Source organism: Tachyglossus aculeatus, chromosome 4 (assembly GCF_015852505.1).
Source record: "Tachyglossus aculeatus isolate mTacAcu1 chromosome 4, mTacAcu1.pri, whole genome shotgun sequence".
In the NCBI taxonomy this organism is placed as follows: Eukaryota; Metazoa; Chordata; class Mammalia; order Monotremata; family Tachyglossidae; genus Tachyglossus; species Tachyglossus aculeatus.
The window spans coordinates 116550081-116562634 of record NC_052069.1 but is presented as its reverse complement, the minus strand read 5'-3'; the positions used below and the strand labels follow the sequence as shown (position 1 = coordinate 116562634).

General features: G+C 50.8%; 1 protein-coding gene across 4 annotated transcripts in view; it reads right to left on the bottom strand.

Annotated features, from left to right (window-relative positions):
* The window catches only part of LOC119926549 (putative methyltransferase C9orf114), a 38425-nt gene that overhangs the window by 22794 nt on the left and 3077 nt on the right, over window positions 1-12554 (bottom strand). For 2 of the 4 annotated variants that reach the window (XM_038744591.1, XM_038744594.1), the window contains exons 2-5: window positions 5832-5947; window positions 2826-2884; window positions 457-607; window positions 32-181 (exon numbers count right to left, since the gene is read on the bottom strand). In XM_038744591.1, coding sequence (XP_038600519.1) covers window positions 32-181; window positions 457-607; window positions 2826-2884; window positions 5832-5918 — 447 coding nt within the window. In that variant the 5' untranslated portion in view covers window positions 5919-5947. Of the gene's footprint in view, window positions 1-31; window positions 182-456; window positions 608-2825; window positions 2885-5831; window positions 5948-12554 lie in introns of those variants that run through there. The other 2 variants (XM_038744592.1, XM_038744593.1) reach the window with 2 other exon arrangements.

Sequence of the window (12554 nt, the reverse complement as noted above, 5' to 3'; positions counted from 1 at the left end):
GAGAGAGCCAGGAAACCCCTCCCCTGCTCACCTCATCCCCACCATTCACCAGGGCCTGGAAAGCGGTAAAGAGGGCTCCGTAGGCCCCTACTGTCACCAGCACGTTTCTCTGGGGGACCAATTCCTGGCCAAGCAGGGGCCCAAAAAACTGGGACAGCTTCTTCACCAGAGGCGGGTGGCCCTGTGTGGAGACGGGGAGGGGAGGAATGGCATCACCGGGGGAATAGAGGGAGATGGCAGGGAGAAGAGGAGACGGAGTGGGGAAGGGAAGGAATTTCTGAAGGACACGGGAGCCATGAGCCAGGGGAAGGAGGGAGGGGGATCCTGACCTAATCCGGGGCAGCTGGGGACCAAGAGAACCTTGGAGTGGGAAGGATGAGGGGAAAGGAGAGCCCTGAGACAGAGAGGGTCCTCTGGGGAGAGGAGGGACTGGGAGAGGGAGATGGGGAGACACACAAAGGCCTGGGTGTACTGGTTCAGCATCACGTTGCTCCCGTCGACGGCTTTCTGGAAGGCTTCCTGCACGAAATCTGGGGGATCGAAGTCGGGGAAGCCTTGGCCGAGGTTGACTGAGGGGTACTCATTGGCCAGCTGCACAAACTCTACCCTGAGAGGAGCAAGTGGGGAGAAGGTTGGGAGCAGTGAAACACACACACACACTCTCTCTCACTCTCTCCCCGCAGTCCCGCATCTGCCCTCAGCCCCAGTCCACCCCTATCTGGAACTGGCTACTCCCCCAGATCTCACTGAACACTCTAGTTAGACTGGTCCCGAAGGATCCCATAGAAACTTCCTCCTCCTCCATCCTGCCCCACGACCACCACTCCTCTCTCCACTCATTCAGTTGTATTTACTGAGCACTTACTGTGCGCACAGCACTGTACTAAGCGCTTGGAAAGTACAATTCGGCAACAGATAGAGACAGTCCCTACCCAACAACGGGCTCCCAGTCTAGAAGGGGGAGACAGACAACAAAAAAAAACCCCAAATAGACAGGTGTCCATACCAGCTGGGGAAATAGGGATTTCCTGGGTCTGACCATCCATAGGGATGGTTCAGGCCCACAGGGTCTCCCCAAGCATCTGTCTGTCAGCTGCCAGGGCTCCAGGGGACACAAGGTCCCCTGCAAGAGGAGGGATGGTTCAGCGGTGGCACCGGCTGTAACGGGAAAGCATGGGCCTGGGAGTTGGAAGGACCTGGGTTCTAATCCTGGCTCCGTCACTCATCTGCTGAGGGACCTCGGGCAAGTCACGTCACTTCTCTGTGCCTCAGTTACTTCATCTGTTAAATGGGGATGAAGACTGTGAGCCCCATGTGGGATGTGGACTGTGTTCAACATGCTTACCTTGTACTTACCCCAGCACTAAGTACAGTGCCTGGCACAGAGTAAGCGCTCAACAAATACCATTAAAAACCCCCCCAAAAACTAGGAGCTTAACACCACTTCCCGCGCCCCCCTAGACTGTAAACTTGTTGTGGGCAAGGAATGTGTCTGTCTATTGTTATATTGTACTCTCCCAACCCTTAGTATAGGGCTTTGCACACAGTAAGTGCTCAGTAAATATGATGGACTGACGGCCCCTATGGATTGAGAGCAACTTCTATAGTTCGTCTCCGCGTTAGACAAGTCTCAATGCCGGGGCGAGCGCGCATGGGCTTGTGTGTTCATTTTGGTGTATGCGGGTGGATGTTTGTTTCTGCGCATGTGTGACTATGCACGGGTGCTTATGAGTGTGTCACGTATGTGAATGTATGTGTGTGTGTGACTGCGGTCTGTGAGAGTCTGTATTTGTCTGCGTGAGGGTCTTGTGTGCATTTGTGTGTGCGTCTGTGGGGTCTGAGAGGGTGAGTTAATAGGTGGGGGTGGGGTTTGTGTGAGTGTGTGTTCATCTGTTGTTTTTTTTTGTCTCCTTCCCTCTGTGCCACCAAACCAGAAGCTTTGCCCTGCTCACTTTCCCAATCAATCATTTATTGACCACTTACTCTGTACAGAGCACTATACTAAGCGCTTGGGAGTGTGTGATATAACAGTATAATAGAGTAGATAGACTCGTTCCCTGCCCACAATGAGTTTACAGAGGAAGAGGAAAAAAAGGCTGGTCTATGATGCTTGGGGGACCAGACTGGTGAAAGGGAGGAGCCCAGTACCGGCCACGTGCTGTCCCTGACTTCTGGTCTCCTGGCCCTGTGGGTCACTCACTCTAAGCCCTGCTCCTCAACCGTGGCAGACTAGATTCCTCGTCTGGCTCGCTTCCTTCTGCTTTCTCCCAGAAAAAGCGTCTGCCGTGAGTCCTACACCCCAAGGAGCCTGCCTCGCTCCCTCCTGCCTGCCCCGGGGGGCTGGACCTGCGCCCCCGGCTCGTCCGAGCCATAACACAGGCCGAGAAGCACTCGGCGCAGAGGAGCGGAGGCCCTGCGTGCTCTGGCTGGCCGTCCCCCCTGCTCTGATGGCAATATTCTCCATAGGACATGGGCTCTGGGGAGGACTGTGGTATGCTCTGAGGCAGTGGATGAGGTGGGGCCTCTGGGAACCCCAAACTAGGACTTTCCCTCCCGCTAGGAATCCCATAAGCCCCCCTCTCTCCCGCTCCTTCCAGCCCCCTATCCCTCAAGGAGCTGGCTGTTCCAGACGCTCAGAGGTCACGAACAAACTTGGTAAAGCGCTTAGTACAGTGCTCTGCACACAGTAAGCGCTCAATAAATGCGATTGAATGAATAAATCAGGCTGGGTCGTCTCCCCCGGCACCCTGGCCCGCATTCCCATCAGCACCTGTGTACTGGCTCCCGGCAGTGCAACCCTCCCTCGCCCCTCATTCCCTGCTCACCACGGATTCTTGTCAATTCCTTCCAGCCTGTCGGCCTGCACAGCCTTCGACATCTTACCCTGGAGAGGGAGAGGTGGGGGGTTGGCTCCGGGAGGAAGAGTTCAACGTCCTCAGCTGGCCACGTCTCACTTCCCACCCCCTACCTGCCGCCTCCTCCTTCCTCTTCCCTGTCTTCCCTGGAGAAGCCAGTCCCGGAGGAGATTTCACAACAAACCAGTCAGGCCGCTCCAGCCCCAAACCCAGCCCACCTCCCTCCCTGGATGTCTTCCCGCCTCTTCTCCTTTCCTTGCCAGTGAGGGCTGTCAGCTGGCACTTTCCAGACACAGAGTTTCCCAAGGATGCTAGGCCTCAGTTTCCCCATCTGCCACAAAGAGGGACCTTCCTAACCCTGGCCAGGCCCCTGGTGGGGAGCGGGATGAGGTCCACCGGCTCAGATCCCGTGGGCCTCAGTGCCCACGGTCCGTTAGCCCGCCCCAGCCCCTCCCTGTCTCGGCTACCTTCTGGCTCGCTGAAACTCCATCCAGGGCCTGAGCCTGGGCCCCCGCGCCGGCTCAGGACCACTGAAGCTTTTCTATCCCCACCCGAGATCCGGCTCCACAGAGGTCTACCTTTCTGAAGAAGCCTTTTGGAGGAGGAAGAGGGCCAAAGAACAGGAGGGGTGGAAGAAGAGGAGGAGGTGGTCATCAACGGAAGGACAGAGACCCATTCTCTCCTCATGACTTGGCTTCTCTGAGTCTCAATTCCCTCATCTGCAAAATGGGGATTCAGTGCCTGTTCTCTCTCCTACTTCGGCTGTGTGCCCCACATGGGACATGATGATCTGGTACATATTTATTACTCTATTTATTTATTTATTTTACTTGTACATATCTATCCTATTTATTTTATTTTGTTAGTATGTTTGGTTTTGTTCTCTGTCTCCCCCTTTTAGACTGTGAGCCCACTGTTGGGTAGGGACTGTCTCTATATGTTGCCAATTTGTACTTCCCAAGCGCTTAGTACAGTGCTCTGCACATAGTAAGTGCTCAATAAATACGATTGATTGATTGATTGATTGATTGGTATCTACCCCACTGCTTGGTGCAGAGTTTGGCACATAGTAAGCGCTTAACAAATACCACAATTATTACTGTTATTACCAGTCAACGTTCCTACCCCCAGCCCACCCCCACCACCCTCCCACCCCACCTGCTGGGTCCTTGCTCAGAGAGAGACTCTACCCCTCCTTCTCCTTGGCTCCGTTTCCCCCAACCAACCCAGCAGAATCCCATCTAATTGGCCAAGAAAGACCATAACAAGTAATTATGGTACTTATTAAGCGCTTACTATGTGTCAAGCACTGTTCTAAGCACTGGAGTAGATCCAAGTTAATCAGGTTGGACACAGTCTCTGTCCCACACGGGGCTCACCGTCTAAGTAGGAGGGAGTAGGATTTAGTCCCCATTTTACAGATGAGGTAGCACAGAGAAGTGAAGTGACTTCCCCAAGGTCACACAGCAGACATGTGGCAGAGCTGGTATTAGAATCCAGGTCCCCTGATTCCCAGGCCTGGGCTCTGTCCACTAGCCCTCCCTGCTTCTGCAGGTTGTGACTGAAAGATCCTCCTCAAAACTGTAAGCTTCTAGGAGGCGGGGAACATGTCTGCCATCTCTGTTGAGTTGTGCTCTAAGTGTTTAGTTCAGTGCTTTGCACACAGTAAGTGCTCAATAAATGCCATTGATTGATTGATCGAAGGGTCATTGGCAACTGCTTCCTGAGTGACTCAAAGAGGATTTGGCAGGGAGCAGGTCCTCAACCAATCAGGCGATATTTATGGAGAGCCCACTGTGTCCGGAAAGTTGCGAACACACAAGCCCTTAGATGATGAAAAGGTGTTAAAGTGGCAGTATAACCTGGGAGAGATTGGCGATTAATCAGGGAAGGCTTCCTAGAGGAGATGCGATTTCGGAAAGGCTTTGAAGATGGGGAGAGCAGTGGTCTGTGGGACGTGTTAAGGGAAAGAGTTCCAGGCAGGAGGGAGTGACAAGGGTGAGGCACAGTGAGTAGGGGAATTTGAGGGGAACTAAGGGGCTGAGCTGGGATGTGGCAGGAGGAGAAAGCAGATAAATAGAAAGGAGAAAGCTGATTGAGCGTCTTAAAGCCAATGGTCAGAAGTTTCTCCTGGATGCGGAGGGAAAGGGCAAGCATTGGAGGTTTTGAGGAGCAGGGAGAGAGAGTCTTAGAAAAACGATCCTGGCAGTAGACAAGGTTTTGGCAAAAGCCTCAATATGGACAGTGGAAGAGAGAGAGAAATCAAGGTTAATGCCAAGGTGGCAAGCCTAAAAAGATAGAGGTTGGCGATGTGTCAACTGTGATGTCAGGCCCTCATTACCCCCTCCCTTCTACTACTACTACTACTAAATTTAGATTAAGAGACCTCCAAGGGACAGGGACATATAATAATAATAATGATGATGGCATTTTATTAAGCGCTTACTATTTGCAAAGCACTATTCTAAGCGCTGGGGAGGTTACAAGGTGATCAGGTTGTCCCACGGGGGGCTCACAGTCTTCGCCCCCATTTTACAGATGAGGGAACTGAGGCACAGAGAAGTGAAGTGACTTGCCCAAAGTCACACAGCTGACAACTGGTGGAGCCGGGCTCTGAACCCCTGACCTCTGACTCCAAAGCCCATGCTCTTTCCACTGAGCCACGCTGCTTCTCCAATACCCAATTCCCACCTTTGTATTCTTTCCCAGTACTTATAGTGCTCTGCACCTAGCAGGCACTTCATAAATACTATCACTATCCTCAATATCACTATCATTTCCTCAATCCACCTCAGACACTCCTCCCTGCAGAGAAGGGGAATCACGAGACATTTGCTCACAGAGGTGAGATCTCCCAAGAGACATTAGCTGGCACACACACACACGGCAGAGGGGAGAGGGAGAGAGAGAAAGAGAGAAGTGGCTGTTTCGTATTCCCAGGAAGCACAAAGCCATTAAAAAATCTGGATCACTTACTGCCTGGCTGAGGGGCCGGCTCAGTCCAGCTGGCTTCTTGCTTCTGAGGAGCCACTGACCCAGGAAAAATGTTGAACTCCTGAGCATGCTTGGTCCCAGCTTCTGGGGACAGCCAACTTCTCCGGAGACATAAGGGAGGAGGGAGGAGTGAACTGGGGGGTGGAGTGGGGGCCTGGAACCATTCTAGGATCTCTAAGTACCAGATGAAGAAGGCCCACCTGCCATCCTCAGCCCCTCTGCCTGCTGGTCCACAAAAAATCCCCACTGCAGAGAGCTCTGCCCTCCATGGGCTCAGAGTGCCTCTGTGGGTGTAATAATTCCTGGGGCTTTGGGAGAACCAGTCAGCCAGAGGTGATTGACTGATGGATTGACACTCTGGGGGCACAGTTCTTTGGCTCTCACCTCCAGGTAACAAGTGGGACCTGCCTATACTCACTGTGGGCAGGGAATGCGTCTGTTATATTGTTGTGTTGTACTCTCCCCAGCACTTAGGTCAGTGCTCTTCAGATAGCTCTTGATACAATTGACTGATTGATTAATTGACTGATGTCAGGCCAGGTGTCTCCTTGGCTAAGACAGATGCCCTACAAGGGTCGACTAGTTTGAAGCCACGTCCTGTCGCTGGGCTGGAACTCCCTCCCCTTCATATCCGACAGACCATCACTCTCCCCACCTTCAAAAGCCTTATTTAAAAATAAGGTGACATAACACAGAAACCTCTGGCTGCTCAGAAAGACAGGGAAGTGGAGGCTGAGCAGATGCTCTACAGGGCGAGACTAGTTTGAAGCCACGTCCTGTCGCCGGGCTGGAACTCGCTCCCTTTCACCATCACTCTCCCCCACTTCAAAGCCTTATTTAAAAATAAGGTGATGTAACACAGCTAAGAATAAGGTCACCTTCCCAGGAACCTCCTCTGGGTGCTCAGAAAGACAGGGAACTGGAGGCTGAGCAGATGATTCGGGGACGGGACGGGAGAGGGTCTGGGCCCCAGTTCTGGTGGGTGGGTGGGCCAGGCCAACAGGTGAGCGAACACAGAGTTCTTCTTACTCTGAGGCCACAGGTGCCAGCACCAAACCCCCTTGTTTCTCTCTTGCCCCCCGTGAGTCGCGTCGTCGTTGCCACTTCCCGGGGGGAGCCAGGGAAGCCGATGCCAGCCTCGCCAGGGACTCAGAGAGAAAACAGACAGCTGAAAGAACACAAGGAGGGGATCAGAGGCAGCAGAAAGCTGATGGAACCCAAGCAGGGCGCTGGGAAGCAAACGGCAGGGAGGGAGCTCATCGGGAACAAGTCTGGGAGACTCCTCTGGAGAGCAGGCAGGAAGAGCCAGGCAAACAGAGGACGGCCCTGGCCCTGGAGCCAGCAAACTCATTCATTCGATCACATTTATTAAGCGCTTACTGTGTGCAGAGCACCGTACTGAGAGCTTGGGGAAGTACAATTCAACAATAAACAGTGACATTCCCTGCTCACAACGAGCTCACAGGCTAGAAAGGGGGAGGCAGACATCAGTACAAATAAATAAAATTAGAGATATATACATAAGTGCTGTGGGGCTGGGGTGGTGGGGGGAAGTAAAGGGAGCGTGTCCGAGCGGTGCAGAAGGGAGTGGGTGCACCATACTGAGCGCTTGGGAAAGTACAATTCAACAATAAATAGTGACATTCAGTGCTCACAACGAGCTCACAGTCTAGAAAGGGGGAGGCAGACATCAGTACAAATAAATAAAATTAGAGATATATACATAAGTGCTGTGGTGCTGGGGTGGTGGGGGGAAGTAAAGGGAGCGTGTCCGAGCGGTGCAGAAGGGAGTGGGTGCACCGTACTGAGCGCTTGGGAAAGTACAATTCAACAATAAATAGTGACATTCCCTGCTCACAACGAGCTCACAGTCTAGAAAGGGGGAGGCAGACATCAGTACAAATAAATAAAATTAGAGATATATACATAAGTGCTGTGGGGCTGGGGTGGTGGGGGGAAGCAAAAGGGAGCGAGTCAGAGTGGCGCAGAAGGGAGTGGGAGCACCATACTGAGTGCTTGGGAAAGTACAATTCAACAATAAATAGGACATTCCCTGCTCACAATGAGCTCACAGTCTAGAAAAGGGGAGGCAGACATCAGTACAAATAAATAAAATTAGAGATATATACATAAGTGCTCTGGGGCTGGGGTGGTGGGGGGAAGCAAAGGAAGCGAGTCAGAGCGGCGCAGAAGGGAGTGGGAGATGAAGAAACCATAGAAGAAACACAGCAGGAAAATGAGTGAGATGAGAAATTAGTGAAATGAGAGAGCAAGTCAGGGCAATGCAGAAGGGAAAGGAAAGGAAAAGAGAGCTTCGAAGGAAAGTCCTCTTGGAGGAGATGTACCTTCAGTAAGGTTTTGAAAGATGGGGGAGACTAACTGCCCGTCGGATATGAGGAGGGAGGGCGTTCCAGGCCAGAGGCAGAATGAGGGCGAAAAGTCACCTCACGTCTGTAAAATGGGGATTAAGACTTTGAGCCCCATGTGGGACATGGACTGTGCCCAAGCTGATTAGCTTCTATCTGCCCCGGCGCTCAGTACAGTAAGTGCTTAACAAATGCAGTAAGAAAAAAAAGTGAATAAGGTGCGCCTAATGCCATAAGCGGGGTCGAAGCTGAGATTAGGACTCAGGCACCCCCAGCCCAGACCTTGAGTTCTCCTGGTTCTCCTATCCAGGCACCACCGGGAAGTTGTGCCAGAGATGTACGACAGAGAAACTAACCACGCCTGTGGGGGACAGCCAGCAGATCTTGGACCCCGTGGGCCCCGGGAGAGGGAGAAGGAAAGTGGAGTTGTGACTAGTAAATAAACCCAGAGGGCTTGCTCAGAAAGTAGGCTGCATTTCTGGGATCACTGGCGCTCAGCAGCCTGTCCTGCTGGTTCACCGCTCAAACCCTCCTTCGTGTATGACTTCACAGACCAGAGGGCGTTTGGCCGGTAAAAAGCCAAGTCAGCTTTTTTGGGTTCCATTCATTCAGTCGTATTTATTGAGCGCTTACTGTGTGCAGGGCACTAAGCGCTTGGGAAGGGCAAGTCGGCAACATATAAAGACGGTGCCTACTCAACAACGGGCTCACGAGTTCAGTGCGTGAAATCTCGACAAGCCTCTGTTGTCGTCGTCTCTGGATAGCTTCTAGACGCTCCTCTCAATCAATCAATCAATCGTATTTATTGAGCGCTTACTGTGTGCAGAGCACTGTACTAAGCGCTTGGGAAGTACAAGTTGGCAACATATAGAGGCGGTCCCTACCCAACAGTGGGCTCAACTGTAAGCTCATGGCCTAGTGGATAAAGCATGGGCCTGGAAGACAAAGGACCTGGGTTCTAATCATGGTTCTGCCAGTTGCCTGCTTTGTGATCCTGGGCAAGTCACTTAACTTCCCTAAGCTTCGGTTTCTTCATCTGTAAAATGAGGAATTAATGCCTACTCTCCTTCCAGGGACAGGGACTGTGTCCGACCTGATTAACTTGAACTACCCCAGCGCTTAGAACACTGCTTGACACAAAGTAAGCGCTAGGCCATTTAGAAAACAAAAGGAAATACGTCTGCTAATTCGGTTGTACAGAACTCTCCCAAGCACTTAGAACAGCACTCTGCACACAGTAAGCACACAATAAATACCACTGGTTGATGCTTGATATTTTCTCAAGTTTTTCTGCTGCAGGGTACTATCCCATCAACCTCCTCAGTCGTCATATATTGGCTTGTTTGTGTAGCTGTTGTTTATACATTTGTCTTTATTACCTTTCTGTCACCATCAATCGTATTTATTGAGCGCTTATTGTGTGCAGAGCACTGTACTAAGCGCTTGGGAAGTACAAATTGGCAACATATAGAGACAGTCCCTGTCCAGCATCATTAACAAGCAGCTATTTATTTTTAGCTATTTTTCACTCATAGCTATGATGTACCTGTCAATTTATATTTACCTGTTCCCCCATTAGCCTGTACACTCCTATTTGAGGACAGGGAATGCACTTTTTATTATTTTTATGAATAATCCCAATGCCTAGCACAGTGTTTATTGTTATATGGTACTCTCCCATGAGCTTAGTACGGTGCTCTGCACTCAGTAAGCGCTCAATAAATACGACTGACTGAATGAATGCTCTGCACACTGAAGGCTCAGTCCATTCCACTGATAATAACTCCGACCATCCGGCGCTTAATATGCTTCCCAAGCAGCGTGGCTCAGTGGAAAGAGCCCGGGCTTTGGAGTCAGAGGTCATGGGTTCAAATCCCGGCTCTGCCAATTGTCGGCTGTGTAACTTTGGGCAAGTCACTTCGCTTCTCTGGGCCTCAGTTACCTCATCTGTAAAATGGGGATTAAGACTGTGAGCCCCCCGTGGGACAACCTGATCACCTTGTAACCTCCCCAGTGCTTAAATTTTTAAATTTTAAATTTTGATAGCATTTATTAAGCGCTTAATAAATGCCATTATTATTATTATTATTATTATTATTATTATCTGTTCCGAGCCTTGGAGAGCACAGTTCCGGGCCAAAGTTAATTTGATTTCAGTCTCTGGTCCGTTTCTGCACTCAGTGGACTGTCACCACTGGGAAAGAGGAGACCTCCCGCAGGTCAGCGGGACCATAGGGACAGAGCTGAGGGGGTGGGGGACTGTCAGGAGATCAATCAACTGCATTTGTTGAGTGCTTACTGTATGCAGAGCACTGTACTAAGCGCTTGGGACAGTACAATATAGCAACAGGGCATACCCTGCCCACGACGAGTTTATATATATATATATATATATATATATATATATGTTGTACATATTTTTTACTCTATTTATTTATTTTATTTGTACATATCTATTCTATTTATTTTATTTTGTTAATATGTTTGGTTTTGTTCTCTGTCTCCCCCTTCTAGACTGTGAGCCCGCTGTCGGGTAGGGACTGTCTCTATATGTTGCCAATTTGTACTTCCCAAGCGCTTAGTACAGTGCTCTGCACATAGTAAGCGCTCAGTAAATACGATCGATGATGATGATGACGACGAGTTTATGGCCCACAGGGATCTAGGGTTTGCAGGCCTGCGCAGAAACTTCAGGAGGATTGGGAAACCAAAAACAACACTCGGGTACATCATTTCAACGGCCTGAGTTCACTCCGATAGGAACTCTCACCTCCCTTTCCGGCCAGGGGTAAACTTCACGTCAGTAATGTCACCTTCAGCTCCAAAGGACGGTTATATCGTATACAGAGATTGAATGTCCCTCTAGGGCTGAGAACAAGCCCTGTAACTTTATATTTCTGGAGTCTTCTAGTCTGAGGTTTTTTAAAAATGGCATTTAAGTACTTACCGCGTGCCAGGCCGTGAATTAAGCGCCGGGGTAGACACGAGCTAATCAGGTTGGACGGTTTTAATCCCCGTTTGACGGATGAGGACACGGAGGCACAGCGACGTGAAGTGATTTGCCCCGGCAGACGAGGGATTAGAACTCAGCACCTTCTGATTCCCAAGTCTGTGCCCTACCCACTGGGCCACGCTGCTTCTTCAGGTTGACCGGGGGAGTTCTGTCTCTCTAATACTAGTGCGCCAGTCCCTCTGTTGATGGGGCAAACCCCATCCCTGAGTGTTATTTACACTAACGATGAACTCCCAATGGCTCCTGGGGCACCCGGAGGGAAATTATCAATCAGCCTACTGTATAGACGACTCAGGAGTGAAATCCAAACTCAATCCCGCAAATGGGGCCTTAACGCCTGAAGGGTCACCTTCAGAGTCCCACAAGCGGCATCGTAGGGATCATTCCCCTCTCCATTACCGATGATTACTCTCCCCTCCCCACAAATCGCTTGTTCCCCTCTCATTTTCATATTTTCCAGCGAAGCGGAGAACGAGGGTTCGATAGTGCTCTGCACACAGTAAGCGCTCAATAAATATGATTGATTGATTGGCGATAGCGAGGACCTGGTGATTGGGTTTGACCCTTCCGGCGAATCGTGGGTTATACCCAATGTAATAATAATGATGGTATTTGTTAAGCGCTCACTATGTGCCAAGCAGTGTTCTAAGCGCTGAATAATAATAGTATTTGTTCAGCACTTACTATGTGCCAAGCACTGTTCTAAGCGCTGGGGCAGAGACAAGGTCATCAGGTGGTCCCACGTGGGGTTACGGAACATACGATATGTTGTATGTACCACATCTTCCTTGGCAAGTGAGTGGACACGTGTACTTCCACATGTGAGCCCACGCAGTCGGAAGTGCCCACTGAAATCACATCCACAGGGCTCATGGAGCCCGTGCTCATCAATCAATCAATCAAGGTGATCAGGTTGCCCCTCGGGGGGCTCACAGTCTTAATCCCCATTTTACAGATGAGGCACAGAGAAGTTAAACTCATTCATTCATTCAGTCGTATTTATTGAGCGCTTACTGTGCGCAGAGCACTGTACTAAGCGCTTGGGAAGTACAAGCTGGCAACATATAGAGACAGTCCCTACCCAACAGTGGGCTCACAGTCTAAAATGCTTCTCATGCTAGAGAAGCAGCGTGGCTCAGTGGAAAGAGCACGGGTTTGGGAGCCAGAGGTCATGGGTTCAAATCCCGGCTACGCCACTTGTCAACTGTGTGACTTTGGGCAAGTCGCTTGACTTCTCTGTGCCTCGGTGACCTCATCTGTAAAATGGGGATTAAGACTGTGAGACCCACGGGGGAGAAGCAGCGTGGCTGAGTGGAAAGAGCACGG